The sequence below is a fragment of the Melanotaenia boesemani genome, chromosome 17, assembly GCF_017639745.1.
Source record: "Melanotaenia boesemani isolate fMelBoe1 chromosome 17, fMelBoe1.pri, whole genome shotgun sequence".
NCBI lineage: Eukaryota > Metazoa > Chordata > Actinopteri > Atheriniformes > Melanotaeniidae > Melanotaenia > Melanotaenia boesemani.
The window spans coordinates 17689635-17714489 of NC_055698.1; the positions used below are offsets into that span (position 1 = coordinate 17689635).

General features: G+C 40.2%; 1 protein-coding gene and 1 long non-coding RNA gene across 3 annotated transcripts in view; one reads left to right on the plus strand and one right to left on the minus strand.

The window, feature by feature from the left end:
- jarid2b (jumonji, AT rich interactive domain 2b) overlaps positions 1 to 24855 on the minus strand; it is a 101686-nt gene that overhangs the window by 12082 nt on the left and 64749 nt on the right. For both annotated transcript variants that reach the window (XM_042011333.1, XM_042011334.1), the window contains exons 4-6: positions 19682 to 19905; positions 9508 to 9726; positions 4793 to 5037 (exon numbers count right to left, since the gene is read on the minus strand). In XM_042011333.1, the coding sequence (XP_041867267.1) occupies positions 4793 to 5037; positions 9508 to 9726; positions 19682 to 19905 (688 nt within the window). The remainder of the gene's footprint in view (positions 1 to 4792; positions 5038 to 9507; positions 9727 to 19681; positions 19906 to 24855) is intronic.
- LOC121656303 lies at positions 686 to 23124 on the plus strand. Its single transcript, XR_006013383.1, has 4 exons — positions 686 to 696; positions 3911 to 3922; positions 7170 to 7173; positions 23001 to 23124. It is a non-coding gene; the product is annotated as an uncharacterized LOC121656303 (long non-coding RNA).

The following is a 24855-nucleotide window of genomic DNA, read 5'->3' on the forward strand; positions in this document are numbered from 1 at the left end:
CGGATGTTATGTATGATGTATATCACAGGAATAAGGCTAAACATTTTACAAAAAAGTGCCCACACACAGATAAAATTAACAGGACCACAACCAAGCACATACAGGAGTAGGAGCGCCTACACTCTACAAAGAAGAGGCCAAGGCTCAGTTTTTAGCAGTGTGGTGAAACATTTGGCTGGTCATACCAAAGCTATTTGTGGAAACCTATGTTATTCATTAGGGAACCAATAGACTGTCCGGACAGCTATACTTTTAAATGCAGTGGGCTTTTGTAAACTGCAGTTAAAACTGCTGTCAACACTATGACCAAGGTTTAGACTAGGATATGTGCTAACCAAAACCACGACCTCTGAGAATAAACAACAGTACAGAAAGAGTAAAAAAAAAATGGATGGCAGACATGAAATGGAAAGCAGGGATGGCTCCATGATTTCTGCTAGCAGATGGTTGGACAGTATGAGGTGGGGGTCCTGTGGGTGTATAAAAATTACATTGTATTTGCTGTGGGTTTCCCTGAATGTGTGTTTTAATGAACATGCAAGACAGAAAAAAGAAGAAACCAAGTGTGTAAGGTAGATCTGAGGTTTGATACAGTTATGGCTGCTTCTCCGGCTGACTTTTGGCAGTTTTGTCTTTTGTGTCAGTTTTACGGTTTAGCCTTTTCTGACATGCCCACTTTCTCTCTTTCATATTTTCGTCGCAAACATTTGCTCTAATATGCATTTCTAAAAATTTCTTCCCCAATGGCCTACTTCTTACCACAGCCAGAGGGCTTGTCGATCTTTTTGTCAACTCGTACTTTCCATCTTCCCTTTGATTGAGATGTGGGAGACGGCCTAACAGAGGTAGGGGATCTTGAAAAATTTAAAATCTGATTTAGCCAAATCTGAATGAGAGATGCAGACCAATCTTTTTATAATTATTTTAAAAGGTAGGAGTTATTTTGTCCAGCTGCAAAACCCTTACCCTGTCAAGTTTCTAGATTCTCCATGCAAAGTAGAGACTTGCAAATCTACTTGTATAGTAACATGGAGCCCTATTTTCAAGAAAAAAATTTGCATAAATTGAATGACTTCTTGCCAACTATCTGTGGTGCCTGACCACCTTTCTGTTTAGACAAGCTTGAACCGAGCCACAGATGCAAAAACAGAGGGAGGAAGGAGGAGATGGAGTTATCAATCACAGTCGGGGCACCACAGGAGGGAGGTGACAGCCGGCCCATTGACAGGTTTGCCTTTGAAGGGCTCTTGAATCACACACACACACACACACGCGTGTTACTATGTGTGTGTGCATGCACACGTATTGTATTGTGTTAGTCTCAGGTGGCAGGGGGCCGACACAAAGACCAGGCCATTAAAAGATAAGGGGGGACTGAAATCTAACCCTGCCTCCGTCAATCACTCCCCCTAACACATATGCACGCTCTTCCTCACAATGGAAAACAAAAAAACGCTGGGTGACAAGAGGGAGGAAAGAAGAAGCAGCTGGAAAGAGGGAGGTGAGAGATGTTTTTACTGCTTATTTAAGAACTCATTATCAATTCACAGTTCCATTTTTTAACCAAGTTTATGCCACCCTCCATGTTGCCTTGATGTTAAAATGTTTACTAACTCCAGTAGTTTTCCAGATATCTGCTTTCTCTCTGTTCAGCTACAGATTGCTGACAAGGCAGCTCAGAGACAAACTGTTATGACCACTTTATGCCACAAGAGGGCTCAAACAACCTGTTCTCATCACAAAGGCTGACAGGTATCCCTCAGTTTTCTCTGTATTTATTTGGACTGGTGGATAAGGAGGATGGCAAGGGAAAGAGGGGCGGGGGGGACACGGCAGACAGAAAGACTGAAAGAACTAAAGACAGACAAAGATGCTAATAGCCACTGGCGGGTAAAGTTACAATGATGATGAACAGAAAAGAGACAATGAAGCCAAGGGAGGAAAAAAAAAATAGAACACACAGGAGTGGAGTGGATTTTGACTGCATGTGAGTCAGGGAGGGAAGGGGAGGGAGATGGAGGTGGATCTAGATGACATCATGTGTTGCTATAGCCCAGCTGAGGCCTGGCAGGAAGTTTTTTTTTTTTGTTTTTTTTTTTAAATACACAACATCTGCAGGAGTAGGCCTCTGAGAGGAAGGAGGAGGGGGAGGTTGGTGATGGTGGTGGTGGTGGTTTGGGGGGGGGGCGTGTGTTGCAGAGATTGGGAGAGAAGGCCAGCCAGAGGATAGAAGAAGACGGAAGCAAATTTAACCCTTGCAAAACCCTGCAGAATAACAAAGGAATGAAGAAGGTCAGTATCAGATCCTAAACTCAGATTTGTTATGCTGGTCAAACACTACTTATTCTCTGGCGTCAAATCAATACTACAGATTAAATAAGGCCTTTGTGTTGTTTCTAAATGTTAAAGTGATCAAACAAACCTTTTCCCTGCCATGACTGTCTCCATTAATCACCTGAAGATAATCCATATGCTTCTCTACACAACCGGCTGGCCTGAACAAGGCTTCCTTCAAAGGCTCCTTCAGTTCTGTTGCAATATTGATCATTACAGGGGGTCATTCCTGCCCATGGTAATGTCAATCTACAAACACCTCCTTTCTGGGCCATACGCTGGACTGATTTCCAGAGGTGTTCCAGATGTGCGGTGTGTGATGAATGCACTGCAATCATTCTGTACTTCTTGTAGAGAATTTCCTACCAGCTCTACCCACTGTAAAGGGCATTTATGAAGAGCAAATGCAGATAAAGTTTGGACCAAACTGTCTGCACATTCTCCTGAAAATCTCTGCTGTTCACAACTTTGTGGATAAACAAGACTCCATTTTCTAAAATAACTTTAATACAATGACTAGTTTGTGACAAATCCATTTCATTTTATTGAGTTATGATGACAACCAATAGGTTAAATGCTTTATTTAACTTTATTTATGGCCTGATTACTGGAACTCAACAGAGAGATAAATCCAGCCAAAGCCCTCTCCATGCTCTGCTGTTTGTCCTAGAGGGAGATGGGGGTAATTTCAAACAGCTATTGAAAGGCCAGTGTAGGCAAGCCAAAACTACAGACTACAACTATCTACCTAAGCACACCTTATCTTTTTTTTTTATAATAATATGACTGATCTGCTAAATACAGCAGCTGTGTCCATTCACTGTTGAAAGCAGTGTGCTACAAACACATTATTCAATCTTAAATTAGCATTTTATTCCTATCAGCTTCTTATATACCTTCATTTTACTACTGTAGTAACATAAGGGAGGTTAATTGAAAACAAAAAAGGAATAACAAAACAAGAAAGTCTTTAAGGGGTGCAGAGTCAGCTAAGCGGTTTGCCCCTGCATATCCCACCTGACCTTCCTGCTGTTTACAGCTGTTTTGCTGACATCCACACTTTTGTGATTTAATTATAACAGATAAACCCATATTGTTTTCTGAAAGGTCCTTTTAGGATGCATCTATTTTGTTGATACAAGTAGCTATTAAATTAGGGAAAGCTAAACTGAATTAAATTATGATAATGTCTTTACCCTTTGGTTTTTACAAATAACCCTTTTATGGATACATGAACATTTCACCTTTTATATGGCTGAGCCTGTATTTTCACAGCTGATCTTCTGCATAAATGCATGTGCATATTTAACACATATGGTTAATACACATACTGTTCATGCTAATTGGAGGCAAAGTGGAGACTGAAAAAAAAGCATTAGTTCTTCCAAATGACTGAAGCCAAGCTATCAAGGGCAAAATTCGTCTGTCAGGCGCAGTAAGAGGAGTGGGGAAAGTGTGTGAAAGAGACAGAGGGAACAGAGGAATGAGATAAGACAAGGAAAAGTCAAGAGAAACACAGGGTGCCAACAGTGGGTGAAAAAGGGGGGAAAAAAACAGAGGAAGGAGGAGAGCAAAGACTAGCTGGAAAGTGAGAGTGAAGTTTCTCTTTGCAGGAAGTCACTCTCATTGAAATTCATTGTTACTTTTACTGGACAATCCGAGTCTCTTTAAAAAAACCTGAAGCAAATGACTGAGTCTGCAAAAACAACCGCGGAAAACAACCACCAGCAGAGGGTTGTGGCTGGCATTTAACAGACAGGATACTATAAGGGGAACAGATATAGAACTACTTTTAATTAGTAAAAATGATAAAAAGATTTCAGATGAAAGCCATCTCCAGCCCTTTTCTCCCTTTCACTTTGTGGGGTTCCTTGAAACCTGCTAAGTGCCATGGAGAGGGAGGCAGGATTTCACAGCCCCTTGCCAGCACTACTAAATATAGCTGCAGTCGCAGTAGGCCAAAACACAATCATTACTCTCCCAGACACAATGGATGGATTGGAAGAGGATGAGAAAAAGAAGAGAGGAAGTGGGAGATATAATAAGATAGGCGCAGCAAAAAAAGAGAGGGAGGTAAACACAGCAAGAGTGTGGAGAACGCAAGGCAACGGTGGAAACCAGCAATAAATATCAAGTACAAGAGTGAGACAAGGAGAGTACAGGAGTAGTTAGGAAATATCAGACAGTAAGCTAAAAACAGGGTGTAGCAGGTTGGTGGATGAAAAGTAGAGTCATGAATTTATGGGTATAATAACTGAAAGTGCGTGTGACACCCTCAAGCTTGTTAATAAAAATATTCAATAGTGTTCCAGTTACACCACAGCTAACGCAAACCATTTATCAGCCATGTAAATGTCCTGTCCATTTTTGGGAAGGTGTAGAAATGCCTTCACCCTTTCGATTTTTCTTTGTGTGTAATATTTAATATTCCCTACAACTTGAATCCATACCACAGTACCTGTTTCCGTAGCTCCTCAGCCGCTCTCCTAGGTGGCAACCCGTTGGCTGAGCCTCGACCACTGGCCAGGGCCTGCTGCTCCCTGGCGTGCTCCCGTGCTTCTGCCCGCTCACTGCGCTCCCTCAGTAGGGGTGGAGGAGGAGGCGGAGGGGGTGGTAGAGGTGGGGCGGGCGCATCCCTGCTGTGAGTTCCCGCTTTGGGCCGTGGACTCTCCCTGGTTCCTGCTTTACTGTGGCCATGAAAAACTGGAAAGAATAATAAAAGGAAGGAGAGGATCAGGTGTACTGCTTTTAAAGTGAAGAATTAGCAGAGGAGTGTTGTTTTTCAAGCTTAATAAAGTTTATATATCAACCAGTTTTGAGCAAACTTCATTTAGCTTCCATAATATGAAAAATACTTACTTTTATACATATCAAAAGATGATTGGTATGCAAAAGAAAAAAAAATCCCATAGTAGAATTTTCTAGGACTAAAATCAACACTCTTTATGAGTGCAACAGAGTAGACAGCAGTGAAGCTGTACTGAACTTTTTATTCGATTGCTGTTCATTTCAGTTTCATTTATCTAGTGGTAATTTACAAGAGCTCATTAAAAAAACCTGAACACAATTCTTCTTTTATTTATAAGCTATTTCAATCCAAGTCAAAACAATTCCAATTCAGTTCAACCAAATCCAGTCGTATTCAGTCCAATTCAATTAAACCCAATTCAGTTCTATCCATTTCCAATTACATCAGCTCAATTCAATCTATTAAATTAAATTCAACCCAATCCAATTCTATCCAATTCAGTCGTATTTAGTCTAATATAATACAACCCAATTCTATTCAGTTCAATCTGATCTAATCAACCCAATAAAATACAATTTATTTAAAACAAAGTCAACTGATTTCAGCCCATTTCAATTCAACCCAATTCAGTATATAAGCTCAAGCAAACTCAAACTAATTCAGCCTTAATTCAACCAAATTCAGTTTAATTTCTTTATAACTGTATGTATATAATTCTAATACATAAAATGTAGCCTAGCTAAGGAAACCAACGGATCGTATCGAAACTCAAATTCGATTCAATCCCCCATCCCAAGAATGGCTGGGGCACTAGGTAACCACGGACAAAAGAAACTCCCTTTTAACAGGAAGAAACCTCCAGCAGAACCAGACTCAGGGAGGGCGGCCATCGGTCCTGACCGGTTGGGGGCGTGGAGAGACAGAACACAGGACAAAAAATACTAGGTCAGCAATACCTGCTAAGGGAAAGAAAAACAAAGACAAAAACAAAGTTAATGACTGCAATAATGTCATATATATACACAGTAAAGAGCAAAGTTATGAGGTGTTCAGAATATTATGGGACATCCCCCAGTAGCCTATACTCATAGAAATATAAGTAATATAAGTAAAGGAATGGCTGAGGTTCACCCATGCCTTTACAATGAGCTTTGCCTACAAGGAAAGTTTGAAGCTTCATCTTTAAAGGTAGAAAGGCAATAATGGAATATACAAAGAGAGCAGACTAAGGAGAGACACTCAATGCCACATGGGAGGTCCATCAGCAGACTAGGCTTCTCGATGTCAGAGTTGTCCCCATTTTAAAACGTGATAATTGCCATCTCTTCTGATCAGACCAGGTTTCCAATTATTCACATAACAAACGTATTTTGCTGTACACCACTTGGGCAACCAGTGGTTGAACAATGAAACATGTCCTTACTGCTTCACTGGACACATTTGGCAGGAGTCTAAAAGAAACACTACAGAATGCAACATTTTTCAAGCCAATTATACACCGAGGCTACATTTATTTTGGTGATGTAGCCGTGATTCCAATTCAGAGATTTGCCTTCAAAGAAAAAAAAAAAAAAAAAGCGGCATTATCACCAAAGAAAGTCAAATCACTCCAGTCAAGTGAAAGTAGGAGATACAGAGAGAGAGAGGGAGCTAGGAGCCATGCTAAGTTTATGGAGCTTATATATACACTGTACAGTACAGTGGTGTACTAAAATTCCTACGTTCCAAGAAAATAGATGGTTGAGCAATGTGTAGCTGAGTGAAACGTACCATTATAAGAAACTTTAATGGTTTTCTGTGAGCCAGGAGGGGCTAACAATTCAAAGAACAGAGTAAACAGAAGTGATGCAGTGTGCTTTACCAAGGAAATGTTGACATGTGTGTCCACAAAATTAAGCAGTGCTTTATCTGTATTCATGATATTTTTCAATCTCTACAATGAAACTTATAGATAGAATAAAACAGCAAAAACAAACACATCAAATTCAATATTAGGCTATTGTAGAAACTTACAAATGTGGGAATGTCACATGTAAAGGCCATATTATGCTTTTCCAAGCTACCGTCTTCTTATGCCAATAAGCAGAAAGGTTTATAACCGCAAGGGACCAAACCACAACGACCAAGTGGGAAAGCTTGTACAAACATTGGAGTGAGAACCTTTTCGCAAGTGCATAGCCCCTCATCAGTAAAATATGCATGAATTAAGTTGCGTATGAAGACGTCTTTATGCTACTTGTCAATGAACCTGTTCAAAATGGACTTAGACTGCATCGCCCCCCTGGAGATGAAGCTACACGAGTCAAACGGCATTAAGGTAATTAACATACACATTCAATAGCTCTCTTTTCAGCTTTAACGAGACTCAATTTAAAGTTTCACCAGGTTTTAAAAGCACCAGCAGACAGAGCATTTACAGTACATAAGTAGTGCTCAACAAATACATGGGTATACTGAAATTTAGTGTGAGTGTGCTTGTGATACTGTACTTGTGTCTCCACTCAAAACCACAAGTGAGCGTCTGCAGGTCTCTGGGGCCCCTGGCTCGATGAAAAATGAGAGAAATCCTGACATTTTGAGAAGTGAGCTAAGCAAGAAACTGAGACCAATAAAAGCTGTTTAATTTAGCCATGTCAACATGGCACACTGCCGAGAGAGAAATAGAAGTGGAGAGACGGAGAGCTGATGAATGGTCTACAATGTAAGGCCTTTCCTGTCTCTCCTTACCTCCCAGAATAAAATGAGTCCCTCCTTCACTAATTCTACTGCTTTTTTTCCTACCCAAAAGCTCATATAACCATGCTCCTGTTGGAGAGCGGCCCAAGCTGCATATTAAAGTGTCACATTTGACACCAATCTTAATACCACAAAATGCACTAAGGTGTGAGCACGCTTTTCTCCGTGTGTGTGCCTGATATCCAACACAGCATAAATACTGTCAACGGTGGAGCAATGACCCACTCTCGACTGTGTGTGTATGTACACAAACGTCTGTTTCTGCGTCCTTAACCCCCTCATCTCTATTGTCCCTTACAAAGTATATCTGCCTGTTTCCCTCTTATCTATTTATTTAGCATATCACAGTGAAGGCGCCAAGCTGCTTTGTAAACAGTGTTTGAATACGAGATAAGAAAGGAGAATAAGCTGTCCTCATGCACACAACAAGCCCGGATTTGTTCTCACAGGTTTCTCCATCCTACTGTTAGTACTCTTTGCACAGTTTTATGTTTCAAGCTGCAGCTACACATGTTCTTGAAAGGATGAAGGCAGTGTGCACATATCTATGGATGTGATGTGGCTAAGCATTGCCAATTGATTGCACTAAGGCAGAATACAATTTTTCTAGAGTTCAGTGTGTAGACAAATCTATAGACTTTTTCCTTCTTTCTCTCCATTTCTTAATCCCATTAGTCTCTCTGCTGTCTTTCTCCTCCTCCACATTCCACTTGAGAGGATGATGGGGGGAAATAGCTGAATACAGCGTTAGCCTTTTAAACCATTCAGGTGGCATCTCTACAGAAATGAAGGAGTGAGAGTCATGGAGGGTGAAGAAGAAGAGCTATGAGATCCAGCCTTTGTTTCATTCAAAGTATCGGATATATCTCCCAGGTCTGGCAGGAAAAGGAGCCACCTGTTTAGAACCATTTCACTAATCCTGTGTAAAAAAATTCTTTAGATATACATAATTAACAGATAATGATTGCAAGTAAAATGCAACAAAGGGAAGCTATTTGAGATTATTCAATGGAACTTATCTACATCATACCTTAAAATCCAGAAAAGGTATACAACATATTAACTTTAGTCTATTATTGAATCCTTAAAATGAATATACATTTTTTTAAAAATGTTTGCATGCACACAATGTCCTTAATGTTGTGCACCCTATGTGCATATTCATCCAAATGTCTACATGCCCTAAGGGGTGTACATATGCTCCGAATGTGTTGCATTCATGTGCCTAGGGTCTTGGCCAGCTGTTGCAGAGTGTGCATAAACACCTTGTTAGAGCTTAGTAAGCCAAGTGTTAATTGGGGTAGAAAGAGTTGATGAGCTGCTCTGCAATCCCATGTGACTAGCCTCTTCTCTGCAGTTAAAAGCAGGAGTGCAAACAGGAAATTGCTCACATGCCTACACTAATGTAGACATGAACTTTAAATCTGTTTTTTTGTCTCTGTCTGTCATGCATTCTGTGCTTCTGAACTCTAAAGTCAATTCTAGGTAATCCAGAGGCTCATCATTTTTCAGTCTTTTTCTCCCCTCCTCCCTCACTTCTTTTTTTTCTCCCTTACAACTACTCCTCTCACTGGGTTATTTGTAGTGAATTAGACAAACTGAAACCATCCAGCGCAGCGTGTGAACTGTGCATTTGTCAGGAATAACAACGTGACATGCTTTGATCCGAGCTCTGGTCCTGTCCTTACCGTGCCCGTTGAGTGGCTGCTTGGCAGGTAGCTTGCCCTTGCGGGGCGTGGAGTGGCAGGAGGAGACGGCTGAAGTTTGGCTGCTGTTTCCCGCACCGTGAGAGTGGACACTGCCTCCGTTCTGCACCTCGTCCTCCTCTTCTTCTTCCTCTTCCTCCAGGTCCTCCTCCTCCTGGGAGCTTCCAAAGTAGGCCATATTACTGGGCAAGGCAGACGAACCTGAACACAGAGAGGTGGAGGGAAGGAGGAGAATTGGGTATAAAGAGGGAGAGGAATAAAAGAAAGGTTAGAAGAGAAAGAAAGAGGGAAAATTACTATTTGAAAAACAACAAAGGGACCAAAAAAAAAAAAAAAAAAAAAAAAGATTTACGGGCCATTTACTTGATCCTCAATCAAACACAACCCAGATTTTAATGTGGAGAAATACTTTCTTAGTTTTTTTATGTTATTGTTTTGTTTTTACGGTATATGGTTTTATAAATGTTTTATTGATGTTAATCTTTTGTTTCTAATAACTGTTTAGCACTTTGTTCAACTTCGGATGTGTTTTTTTAAATGTGCTTTACAAATAAATCTGATTTGATTTGATAATCTCCCATGTTATAAACAGATCATAAGGTTTTAAGTGTTGAAATAACTAAAAAAAGATGTTTGTAGATTTGAATAAAATGGTTATTGTGTTGCAATTATTAATTTTTTCCATCTGTTGGTGGCCTATTGATGCTTTGCAAAGCAGCACCATTGTACTCTCAGTTAATGAATGGCATGATGTCAGAATGATGGCAGTTTTACTTGACTAGTGTTTTCTTTGTGTTTAAATCAGGCTACAAAACTAACGTTTGCTGATCTTCAGTTGACAAGCTGCATTTGTGGGATTATAAATTATAAACAGACCTCGTCGTTGTACCTATTCACAGTTGTAATTGGTCTTTGTCTTTTTGTTTTTCCTCCTCTTTTTAGGGCTGCCACTGCCCGGTTGTGGAAATAATAATACAGAGATTAGAGGGGGGAAAGAAAAAAGACTTAACTAAAGCTAGAGCACTGAAAGTACATAACAAGCAGTCTTCTCCACAGAGGCTCCTGATGTTGACAGTTTTATTGAGACATATATTATGTAAATACACTCAAATATCTTAACTCTGTAGAGGAGTTACTTAAGAAACTCTCTCATTGCTGAGCTGATCCCAAATCTGTGGCTTTCAGTCGTCCAAACAGGATTACTGTCAGTCTCTGCCTCTACTGGAGAAGAAAACTGATGTTCTCCCTCTTTCCTTTTTCTGCCATACTCAATCACTTACATTGTCATCTCACAGAAATCTAGTCCAATATGAGCTGGAAAAGAGGCAAATGGTGTTTGGCAGCAGATAGCCTATAACGTTACCTCGGCTGGCTGAGTGTAGACATGCTCTCACCATCACAAAAGGTCACAGAGCCCAAAGCTATGTTAATAATTCTCATAATGTTCTACTCATAAATCAGTGTGCAAACAGCTGCTTCAGTGATGCAAGATGAAGGGAAAAAAAAACAAAGACAGGCTTATACCTCATACCAAGGTGCATATTTTCTCCCATTTCACTGCATTAAGAAACATTCCTAAAATAGGTCCCACAAATACATCAAAGCAAAGATAAACATCTATAATCATAAATGCCCCTAAATATATCAAATATAAAAAATAGGATACATAAGCTCTCTTTTATTGTAATGTACTGCAGATTTGAGTGAAGGAACATGGACTTCCCCTGTAGAGGAGGCCTGTCTAAATGGCATACATGCGTGATGCTGAAGGGCTACAAAGGTGAGCATAATTGGCTAGTTTATTTATTTATTTTTTGCACACAATTAAGCTTTTTAAATTTAGATTCTATGTCTGAGTGTTTACCTCTGGTAAACAAGAATGGGTAGTTACGCAGCATTCTCTGCTTTGATTAAAACTAGCTGTTAGCAGGAAACTGTGGATTTTATGAAGTTGTGAGGCCTTTATGACTAAATCGATTGCATAGCATGAGCAACTACTGTGGCTTTTATTACCCTTTTAGAGGCCTCTCTGTTTAAAGGGCATTAATGGAAAGTAATCTGTGATTATAAGCCAATTAAAAATAATGTTAAGCCTCTGACAAATAGGTTGAATTCAATTGGCCTGTTTAAAACTACACGGAGTCCTTGAAGTAGCATACAATAAATTAATACTTACCCAAGCCAATCATTTAATAAGTACACTTGTTTGAAAGAGTACTAAATGCTCGCCTTAGATTTTACACATTCAATTTATATTAAGCAAATTAAGAGGCAATGCCAGTGCGAGGACACCAGAATAATTATAATTTGGGACTGACTTAAAGAAGGGATGGGTTATGGTCAAATAAGACAAGCCAGAAATGAGAAAATTAGACAAGGAATTCATAGTATCTGCTTAGAGAAAATGTTTTCAAGCACAGACACTAATGTAGCTCCCTGCCAAAGCTATTTTTAACTAAATTATCATTCAGTAACTGGGCTAGTGATCAATATCTTCATAATGTGTTATACAAACATTTCTACTACACAACTTTGCTTTCCTATATTTAACACTGGTGATAAAGGCCAAGCTTTACTAATCACAAAAAACAACATAAAGCACATACAACTAATGCAACTGCATTAGGAAAATCACAAATGTGCATTTAAAGACATATTTAAGGCCTCGTTCACACAACAATGTTTCTAAACAAAATGCAAATATTTTTCATTTGCTTTTTGAAAGAGAAAAAAATCCATGTACACAACAGCGGAATGAAAACTATGTGCAGGAGAAATCGCAAAGAGGACCAGAAATGACGTAGAATCCAATGTATGCCAGGCCTCTAGTGGGCAGTGAAACTTTGCAAAGCCACAGGTGTGCACCGCATCCTCATAAGGCCGCAAAACATGTGTGTTACGTGTGGACTGCTAATAATCTTGCACATGTAGCCTGTGCATCTTTGCTGATGACAAATATTCTACTTCAAACTGTTTGTTTTGCTTCAACAGACCAAATAAGTTAAAAAGATGCGGCAGCACAAACATGACATGGAGGTCCGCCATTCTTGTTGTTGTGCTTTTCGCAGATTAAGCAAGTGTACAAGAGCAAGGTGACATGAAAGACGTCATTGTCGCCAAAAGATTCCACTTCCAGTTTACACTGATGTGGCTCGTGAAATTTTCACTCTGGCGGCTGTTGTCAAATCTCTGCAGTTTTATCCCTTTTTAAAACTTTTGTGTTTTACCGTCTCAGCATCGTGGTGTAAACAAGACAACTCTACGGCAACATTACCAGAGCACACAGGAAAGCCATAAAAATGTCTGGACCTAAATAAAAGGTGTCAGAATACAGTTAAAATTAGTGGAAAAAGAGAGTGAGGCCTACCAGCTGATTCTGCAGCATGTAACAGAGGACTTTGCTCTACAGAAAGCCAGATGAGAACACATTGTGCAGACACCAGCTCTGTCCTCAACTTCATTTTTTGTTGTAGTACCACACCTAAAGTGGCTGGCATTTTTTTTTTTTTTTTTTTTAATTTTGATGTAACTGGTTGTTTTGCAGTTGCATTTTTTGTTTCTTCTTTTTTATGAGTTCTCATGAAAGATGAACTTGCACAACACTGATTACTGTAAAGATGTAGCGACATGTTTCTGCTTTGTGAAATACTAGACCATTTAGATCCCCTGTCCTCTTACATTAAACGTAATTATACAACACACACCTTTGAGTTATCTGTCATTTCATTTTTAATTAGGCTGACTATCATCATCATCCATTCAGGGCCCCTGTGGCTTTAGTTCAAATATGTAACCCATATATAAATTTTCCCAGATCACTGACTCTACCAGTTCATAGATATATCTTTAGAAAACAAAGAAGAGGAACAAACAAACCTATGGTGTGAGTAGATACCCTTAAAATAGACTTTTTAGTTGCCACATTTAACTCATAAAGAGAAACTGTATTAGTAAAAAAAAAACAAAAAAAAAACTCTCAAACCTGTAATATCCCACGTTATTGTTTTTTTTCCATTGTAGCTGGGAATCAGCTCCCACACATCTAGTTTTAGTAAAAAGCTATGACAACACAAGTCCAAAGAGTGTTAATATTGTAGTTTCTTAACATAAAACACAAAGAGTTGGATGTAAAAGAAACAGAGACAATTAACTTTGTATGTAGTTTTGCACAAACAGTAGTGACACTGCTTTTACCCAACAAATAAGACACTTTGCACTGCAGCACATACAAACCAACAGATAGAAAAAAGCAGCACATGTGCTTATGGCACACATACACATACACACACACGGCGCAGACATACTGTTTGTCTTGTAGAAGGGGCAAATCCTCTTCCCTCAGACCACGCAAGCACACCAATGTGGCGCACACACTGGTGCAATCAGTTTCTAATGACTGGTTTTATTTACAAAATGGTTTTAATTATTGCCTTGGGCAGAGGTCAGTAGAGCAATGACATCAGGCCACAAGGCCACCTGGGGAAGAAGTGGAGATTTTGAGGGTTGCAGGGGGCAGGAAAAAATACCTTCACAACACTTTCGTATTTCAGTAAACCAGGTTGGAGTTGGGTATACTTCAGTACACGGTTCTTAAATGTAAAAAGGGGAGGACAACAGCCAGACAGCAGACAGAAAGAGATGTATCAACAGTACAGGTGTATCCTGTAATACGTTTAACTAATTAAGACTGTCTTGGATTTTGTTGGGACAGTAAAGAGACTAACAGACAGAGTGAGTCTGCCAAACAGATCTAGTGGTCCATTACTAACCACTGGCATCCTAACTAAAGGAGGGGCAGCAACACTATCAAGGCTTTTAGCAGGAGTAAAAGCCTAACAAATGTAGAGCCTCAATAGTTTCTTCAACAATCAAGTCTGCTCATCCTATGTTCAAGCACAGCTACCAGGAATTCACAGCCCTTTCTAAAACACTAACATCAAGAATTCATCAACTATTATAAAAATACACAAATGCACACACACACGTGTACAAGGTGGGGAAGAAAAGAGAGAACAAATAAATAAATAAACAGCTCATTCCTTCTTCAAGATCTTAAGCAGGGCTTTAGTCCAATCCCCCAATTACACCAGCTTTTCATCTACCTCATTCTGGGCAGACAAATCATAATTAGGTCTGAAAGAGTCTATTAAGATTGTCATTTTTAACAGGGCTCTTGGGTGGGGGGCATAATTATAAACCCTCCATTTTCTGGCTACTCTTCTTTTGTCCCCTTAACTGGAACTGAAACAATGAGGACAATTTAAATAGTCAATCAGGAGGGTTTAGCCGCCACAGGGACATGTGGACGTGATGACATACAAATAAGTGTGCATTAGCAGGAAGTATGAGCAGGAAGTATCTCTTTTAGGCAAGCAGGAAACGAAGACCAATGCAGATTTTCTGGCAAAGAGAGGAAAAGATAACAGCAGAGAACTGCCAAAACTATTTATCATTCTCTTAGAGGAGAAAAAAGTGAGGATTAGGGATTACATCACCAATAAACATTCCTTAATGTCAGCAAAACCATTAACCCAACAAACTGTGGCAGTATTAGTACTACAAAGTCTTATGTCACACTTGCACACACACACACACACACACACACACATAACAACTGAGCACTCATACATTAGAGGGAGAGAGAAGTATCTTATCCCTGAGGGAAATTCAGTTGTCACAGCAGCAATGCACTTGAGAGACACAAGATGAATTGCACTATTCCTGGGAGTGAAAATGCACTTCTGGTTAGGCAAGATTCTTCGACAATAAAATCACGTCTAAAGAATATCCGATCTAACAATCAACAAAGACCAAAAATCCAAGCGCAAGTCTTGTGCCCGTTGATTTTTCTTTACATGTAAAATGTCCACATTTGTGTCATGTGTAATCATATCCGAGTAATCTGAGGTCTCTGGTTCACTGGGTCAGAGCTGGGAGGTTATGTAAGCAGAGCAGAGACTGGCTTTGCTGACCTTTGAGGCACTGCTCTGGGGTTGGCAGGCAGAGGAGAAAGCCCAGAGGGCAAAGAGGTAAACACTGCACCTCTGCACATACAAACTGGAAAACTGGTAAGTTAAAGCAACAAACAAAATCTGGAAGGCAGTGTTTTGCAAGACTAATTTCCAGGCATGCGTACAAAGAGGTTTCATTTACTGTCTAATCATTTACCTCATCTTTGTAAACGTGTTTGTTCCTGCCTGAGACAGCTTTCTATTCTTTGTTGCATATCTTTAATATTCATAAACGATCAAAACTGTTGAGGAAAAGTCAGAAAAGTACAATTATTCCTGCTTAAACTGTGCCACTCCTCAGTGCTGCCACCACCCTGCCACCAGCAGCACTGCACTCACTTTCAGTTTTACCATAGGCCAAAAGGGCCAGAGGCAGACTGTCTGGCTACTACCCAAATGGCTTTCTCCATGGATATAAACAGCCCAACTAAAGGCCTGGACCACACATAAACACCATCCTTAGAACACAGGCGAGGGCTGAGTGCTCCAGCTAGTGTGCGAGGTCGTGTGTGTTTGCAGGAGAAAGAAATGAGCAGTGAGCTAAATACAGAATAAACGCCTGAGATACAGTGTTGGTGGTGTGCATGTATGATGTGCATCCCTTCATACATCAGAGATTCTTCTGTCCAGTTACTCCCACATTGCATCAGAGTAATCAGGAACCCCTGCTGTCCTCTCCCAAGAGGGATTTAAAATATTTTTTCCTCTGATTTACTACCACCACTTGATATTTCTGATGTAATATCAGTTCCAAAAAGTTTGACATAATCAGGTACAGAGTGGACATGAAGCTATAGATACAATATGCAGAAAGATGACGCATTAAGCAGATTTGCGGGGGGATTGTCATTTCTATCACCTTCAATCCTTCATGTTTTAACAGCTTTTATGTGGCAGTCAGGACGAGTGATGGATAGAAGTCTTTTGGGTGGATGTGTAATGTTTACCAGATAAGATAAGCAAACACTGCAGAGGATGGGTGGGGGAGCCGGATGAGTGTTTACACACTGTGAACGTTTGACCTGAGACCAATCCAAGAAAAATCACCTAAGATGGAGTTTTAGGGTAAAAATGTCGTTTGGTCTCCCATTCCAACTTAAAAAAAAGTGAGACAATAATAAAAAGAATTAAGGAGGCCATTTATTTGAGATTTTCATAATGTGGCAGGAAATTTGTCCGAGACATTTTGGCAGCAAACATGAAGGAGCCTAATGTGTGCGTGTGGTCAGATCACCAGAGACGAGTATCAGAATCTTTAAAGGGGGATTTGTGTGGGTTGGGGGGGGGGGGGGGGGGGGGGGGGGGGGGGGGGGGGGGGGGGGGTTCAAATCATATCAAAAGATGTGAGCCCCTTTGAAAAGATTAACCAGGTTAACACAGATGTCTTCGTATGCTGCACCTCCTCCTCTACCCTGGATGTTGAGCTTAGACAGACCACAATCACAATGATGGGAGGGCGCACAGAGTCACACAAACACAGACAGACGACATCAGCAGTTAACGTGAATTTTTACCCACAACCACGCCTGAACACACACACACTCTTTCAGAATGAACCTCAAGGGTTCTGTTGACATTCTTCCATGTCCTCCCTCTCTTGGTAAGAGTCTCTGCATATGGGTCATATGAGAGGCCAAGGGGAAAACGGAGCAAAAGATGCCCTGTGAAGGAAAATGTCATCCTCACAGCATGAATGAAACACACTTAAACACACATTCACACAGACTTACAGGCAGAAAGAGCTAAAGCAGGATCTATAAATACAGTGAAAGGCAGGAAGCAGCAAAATGGTAAAAGCTAGTGGAAAACCATTCAATCGTTAGCTTAGCAGCCTTGGTCTAAAATTAGCATTAGCAGAACAACAACAAATATCAGCTTGCAAAGCACTAATTCTTACCTTACAAAGAAAGACATGGGTTATCTTAACAACCATCTTAGTTTGCAGAGCTAATAATTATCCCATACTTCAAATATATGAGACATTATATCATTAGCCTATGTAACACTATGGCCTACATATGTAAATCAAGGTCCCTCGCACTGAAGGCTTCAGTCAGATTTAGAAACCTCCAATTATGCATTCCTGAATGAGCCCCTCTGAGGTTAGAATGACTTTCTATAATGGGAGCTTTCTCCTTAGAATAGCAACGTTTAGGCATCACATCCCAGCAGCCACAAATGTAAATTTTCTCCTTCTGAGTTTTGAGGCCACTTTGTAGGTTGGGCAGAGGTTAATAACGTTAATGGTAAATTAATCGAAGCCAAGGCATTTTGTCTTCGAAACGACTTAAATCTGGTTGTGAGGTGAAAGGCGGAGGTGGGTGGGATATTTAAGATATGATGGTTTCTGGAGGTAATGCTCCTTCACTTATTATTCAGGCCTGGAATGTGCCACTACATCTGCTCTTACATGTCATAAGAAAAAGGATGATATGAAGCAAATAAGACAAGTATGTATGTAGACTGTAGACATCTGGCTTTGCCATCTGCAGTAGTTGCAGGAAGTTACTAACTGCAACACTAATAGTAATTATTCAGTTCAAGCAGTGTGCTCACCTTTTTAACTAGTGCAGAGCTTTTTTCCTTTGTTTTAAAAATGTTGTCACATTAATAAAATGAGCAAAAAACAAAACATATTCTGTTAACCAAATTCCTGTTATGTAGTTTGGAGTGAATAAACTAGGCTGTATACTGCTGCCAGAAGGTGGTGGTGTCAGATATATTACAAATACTTTGAATAAACAAACTGGAAAAAATACATCCAGAAAGTAACTATCCACAAAAGTAAAATGAGAAATCCTTGTGTATTTTTATTATCAATATATGAATAAATCTGGAAGTTTTATGTCATATGACTGGACAGTGCTTTTATACCTCAAAACATAATTATAATATTTGTTTGCAGTTCTGTTGAGGGAATAAAGAGCATTACTGCTCTAATCAAATGCACATCTGATGTTTATTACTCAATTTGCTGTTATGTTGCCTCCTTAGTAACTCCCACATTCACTGAAGATCAGATTTGCACCAATTATGTCAAACTTGAATCTTATAAACTATTTTGTTGCACAAATATTCTGCAGTTTTTGAATGATAATTCATGGATCATTTAAAAGAAAAGAAAAACACTGAGATTGGGGGAAAAAAAAACAAAAAAAAAAGTTTTGCAGCAACTTGGCAAATCTGTCTGCTGGCAGAACATCATAGATTACAAGTAACACGAGTCCTCCATTAGCGCTACAGGAAATAAGAACAGGACTTGTTTAGCTACCTTGATTGTCTCAAGGGGGCTGGACTACTTTGAGCAGTGAGCTACTGTACACCGGTTTGACACGGGTGCGTGACAGTGTCTCAGTGTCAAATAGTTCCCCCTGTTAAAACACTCAAACTATTCATCTGTAGTGCACATAACTAATTCAGCTGCTAATTGCTCTGTCATGGTTTTTACAGTTCATTTGACATTGAATGTGCTACATAGTGTCAATGAACCTGTGTAATGTTTGTATAGCAGGGTGTGGGATTGTTCAAGGACTCGGTGTACCAACAGCTGCTGCCATGGAAGGTGATAGGCAGGGTGTTAGAGACAGACAGCTGCTGAAAGGTAGAAGGGAAAGATGTGCAAGCTGGTGAAATGCAGGATAATCTCAGCTTTGGGCAAATATGCAGTTTGTTGCAGTATGTTCATATATTTTTGTGTGTGGGTGTGATCAAAACCTGACTTAAAGAACCTGCTGCAGCATTTGATTAAGTTTGTTACATGCTACATGAGAAGTGCAAACTTTGTTCTTGTTCTCAAGGCAGCAAGAACAAGACAACACACTTTTCTCTGTTAACCACTCACACCTCAAATGTCCGACCAATCACACAATACTTCTTTGGAGCCCCACGAAAAGAAAGTTCTGCTCGGATTATGTGCCGAGAACAAGCCACAAGATGTCACCAACCACGTCTCATGGCCTAGAGAACAAGATAAAAAAGTTCTCGCTTCTCGCAGAGTATGTAACAGCCTTTAGCTTTTAGCCACCTTTATGCAAATAATTCAGATAAACGATGCCCAGCTTTAAATAACATATTCATTTTGCTCTGCTGCTAGTTGCAAGTATGGATGCAACCATGTCTCCATCTGCTCCATTATGTTGTCTTACCTCTGAGGCAGAGGAAGGTGAGGAAGTCCTCCGTCTTGGGCTTGCGTCTGGACAGGTCCTGAATGGAGGAGGACAGGGATGACGAGGAGAGCGATGAGAGGGATGCGGATGGCACAGTGGCCAGGCTGGTGTTCAGGCTGCCTGGGTCGGCCACTTTGACGGGTGTAGTGCTGGGTGAGTTGGGCTGTGACTGCGCAAATTTCCTCTGAGCCTGGAGTCGAGGCCTGAAGAGGAAAAAACAAGTTGAACTCTCCATGCGTATGGAAATAATTACAACAGGATGTGCAGTTTATGTATTCGCCATCATTTTACAACTGATTAAAATCAGGATGTTACACTTTTACAAATGTGCACAACCACGCCCTCAACTTTTTTATTTTTTTTTTACCACTGTTGGCCTACAGCTATTGTTTCGTTGTAGAGTGGCTTCCTGACACAATTACCCCATAGAGAAGAATTGATTGTGTACACACATCTGTTCATCGAATGGGTGAGTCCATTATGATTGCTTTCATGTGTACACACTCAGGCTGACATTCACTGTGTGTATGTATATTTACAAATGCGTGTATTTACAGGACACAAAACTGTGCATAATCAGAGATGCATACATAGTATTTCACCTTTCATTGCCATGCCAACAGTGGCAACTGATACAACCCAAATAAAACAGCAAATACACAAAAACATGTTTGATTTCTCTCATCTGTATCATAACACTGTCCATCAGGATTTCCTTCTCATTATCAAAGATTTTATTCTCCCCCTTTCTGTCCCTACACTGAGCCTGCACTCCATTGTGGTGCACAAATCCTTTAAGATGTCTCTGTGCTGGTCTCTTTTCTTTCTGTATTTCACAGCGTGCGTCCATGGAGGCGAAGGTAAGAGCAGAATATTAAAGAAGTGCATTGCTGAGAAGAAGCAATGGAGTAGCCACAACACCTCCTTCAGACACAACACAAACACACCTGGCCACTGGACACTCTTTTCACGCAACTTAACATGCAAACACATGCACACGCAAACTACAAAAGACCTCGACCACTGGGGGCCTACATGAGGCAGCGAGCAGCCTCAATCGATTAGTGCTGCTGTGTGAGAGAGACAAGAGAGAGAGAGAGAGTGCACAAGCTACACTATAAATGTTGAGTAGCTATAGAAGCAATGTGATATCCTGGTGTTATTTGTCAATTTGTTGCAGACCGGACTGAGGTAAGAGGAGATAGGATCATGTCTGGAAAACACCCACAATGCATTTGGTTCAGCCACTGAGAGGTGCAGAGCTCCGATTACACTCCAATCAAAGAGCAGTGCCGAGTTAAAACGTGTCAATTTCCTGCCCCGACATGGACTCGATATGGGAGAAATTGAGAGATGATTGTCCAAACATTGCAAAAGTATTACACTGAGAGACAAAACAGACAAAGACAGCAATTGTTTGCAGGTTGTTTATCATCACATGACAAACATAAACACAAAACTATGGTTTCTTCATTTTAGTAAACAGCTAGGTGCACAGGAATTACTGTTATCCCAGCTATTACAAACACACAACACAGCTATTTATTAGCACAACATCACAATGGGGACAGATGTCACTTCACACAAAAATTTGATTAAGCGCAACCGAAAGAGAGACGATAAACAGAAATCTGATTGTTCTGGATGACAAGCAGTATGGGAAGAAAGGGTGATAAATTAAAGAGATAGGAATCAGAAGGATAGCCAGGATGGAGAAGGAAATAAATCAAGGAGAAGGATTTAATGAACAATGAAAACTTGAAATGCAGCGAATGATTATTGAAGGTAAATGTTTTAAGAATTACAGGAAAAAGAGCCAAGGTGGAGCATGATGTGCAGAGAGGAAGGTGGATGGGCTACGTTTGAGTAACTCTAAAAAACTTTGGAGAATTGTAAATGCAGATAAATGAGGAGTAAGGGGAGGGACTAGACGGAGAAGGAATTACACACACTATAACCATGACACAATGTGATCATATAATAGTTTGGTAACTTTAACCACAGACATGGCTGAACAGCAGCGTCAGCATTTCAAAACAATGCTCAAAGCAAAAAGGTGTATAAGGTGTGTACTTTTTTGCGTACAAGACATCTAAATCTACATGTGCAGTCTATCTTGACAGAATATATCAGATATAATAATACAGAATATTAGCAGTAGAAGCCACTGCAGCAGCTACATGATCTTTATTACATTTTCCAACAATTCAACTTAATAAATTGTTAATAGAGACTGAGAAGCACTTTCAAGTCGCTCAGTCTCTCGCTGTCAAAGTAGTTTTTCTTTCATGTACAAATAAATTCTTTGTTGTTGATTAAAATACACTCTTTTGCCTTCCTCCTTTTTCCTTAAAAACTTAAAATTACACTGAACACAAAAATGGATGCAGTGTTAAAAAGAGAGCGCATGCAGACTTCATTGGACCTTGAAGAGAAGTATCTTTGTTATAAATAGAGTAATTGTAAATTGAATAAAATGTCTTAATGCACTCCATTGCTTTTGCCAGTCTGGTGAGAATGTGTGTTTTGATGTTCATTTAAAAATTTACAGGCAACAAAAAGCTGCCCCAACACCATAGTTTATTCAGAGTGCTCTATGTGACTGGAGAAAGAGTGTAGGCTAAGTTGAGCTCTCCATTAAAGCCTATTTAGTTAGGTAGTATGTTTATTGTTCCAACCGAAGATGAACAGGGTTTAACAACTTAAAGAAGAGGAAAGTTGGAAAGGAGTTGCTGGGTATATGACATAAACAAAAAAATGATTTTGACAACATGAGCATAAAAAGTTGTGAACAAGAATCAAGAAAGACGCAGATGAGCTAATGAAGCAATGCTCTCACTAAATCTGGTCTAAAACAGTCAGCTTTGTTTAAACGAGGCTCGTGTTTTCCCTGAATGATCTACCGCTATCTGTCACTTATTGACTAACATTGGAGATATGCCTTAGGGCATTTTGAAAACTCTTTTGCTTAAAGAAAGAAAAAAAAAGACAATCAGGTGAGTCTAAAGAAAACATACTCAATTCCATTTCTGTTTTTATATGCAGTGCCAGTTCCCATCTCCTTTCTCATTTAATGGAATGCTAACAGCAGAGATGAGGCTAACAAAAAGATAATAAAATGGGTCTGCTGCACTGATGATGTGTTAATATACAGGTTTGCAGAGAAAAACACCAAAGCACTGCATATTGCACAGACTACATCTCCAGTAACAAGTAAATATTTCGAGAAAGAGCAGTAGTCTTTCAACGGGAAGGGTCAGTGGATCGCTTCTAGGCTTTCCCTGACTACATGTTATAGTGTCCTTGGGCAAGACACTTAACCCATGTTGCCTTCTGATGTGTCTATCGGGGTATGAGCGTGTGTGTGTGAATGGGTGAGTGTGATATGTAGTGTAAAGCGCTTTGAGTGGTCAAGCTGGCTGGAAAAGTGCTATATAAGTACAGTCCATTTACCATGTTACAAAGGTGAGAGTAATTCTACGAAAACTGCTTGGGGGGAGGGGGGGGGGGCAATTTTATAATGGTCATTACCATTACAAGTGTCAGGTGTTCCCCCTACATTGACTCAGCCGTGGCTGGCTGCCCATCAAATCACTGTGGACACATGTGGGCCAATGTCCTTGCGGCAGTGACCAGTGCGCTCTCAATTCTTGTATGCTCGGCTAAACAGTTCTCTCACTGGATTTTTGACACTCCTGAAGTGGAGACTGTGATTGATGTGTCTTATCTTCTGATTGGTCAGTTTCCGGCCGACAACAGAGCTATGTCAGAAAGAACTTCCATAAAGTGTTGTCAACAGTAAAGTGCCAAGTTGTGCCCTACCCTAATTTTTGTAGGGGAAACACTGATGTACCAGTAAATAAGCACAATCAAGACAGCACTTATGATACATTTTTAACCAGTTTTCTCTGAAACTATAGAAGGTTTTACCAATACATCTATTCTGAATAGCATCATATTAGTAGTAGCAGTTGAAAAGACAAACGCATGCACAAGCAGATGAAGAGTCTAAAGGTCCTGGAGAATATTAAGAAATCAGCATGGGAACAACTTGCAATGACATGGCTGTTTTGTCAGTACTGCCACTGTGCTAAGGGCTGAGTGGTAACCTAAGCGTCTGGATTTAGCCCTCTGTGTGCTCACAGCAGCATCTGAGCATGTAAATTCAGGGTACACCATGTTCTCATGCGTGTTAAACTATAGAATACTTGATGCCCAGTAGGAAAGTGAAGCTTATGCAAGTTAATGTAAGAATGATTGCCTGATTGAAAGAGAATGGGATCAGAGAAGGAGAGATGCAATGAGGGGAAAATGAGATCCAATAGCAGAAAAAAAAAGCAGAAAGATTACAGCAGGATGTCCCCATTCATCCTTTTCTAATCCACCTATCATCCATCCCTTCCTCCTTTCATTCCTTCCTGCTACCCCCCACCCATCTAGCCTTCAAAGGGCTCCTCTAATGTCTAATATTACACATGCCACCATCAGGGCGAAAGCATTGATTATCTGGGAAAGAAGCAGAGTGAGAAAATCTGACAACCTTGACAGCGAGCAATTCCAGTGCAAAGGGAGGACAAAAAAGGAAGATGTATATGTAAAACATGTAAAATAAAAGTGAGATAAAAGAGGGGAGGAAAGTTGTGAGAAAATGTGTTCAGGCAGCACAGCTGTGGACAGCTGACCCTGTCAATCAAAGACAACATGGTTTCTAGCTCACGTCCTCAGCCTCCATCTTCTCAATATCCTCAGCGACGATCATTTCCATGGGAACTGCTAAAATGGCAGAGCTTGTCCATGTGGCCATACAACGAGCAGAAGTGTTGCCAAGCATCCCCCCTGCTGAGGTGGCACCGAATACGACAGTGCCTTCAAACTTTAGGGGTATCGATTAGTAACTAACTCATCTCTGATGAAAACTGGATTTACTCTGCACACCTGCAACCTTCAGTGTTAGAAAGGAATTACCTCAAACAGAAAGCTAAAGTCTGAGAACCACTTTTTTGTCAGCCAAAGCATATCAGCAGGGTGCAAGGAAACCAGATGACTAAGCACATTTGTTTGTTTTTATAGAGTTGGCACCAGCTGAGTTATTAAACTGCATATCAGCTTATTTATGCACAAAAGAAAGAAAAACATGCTATAAGCCAATTAAC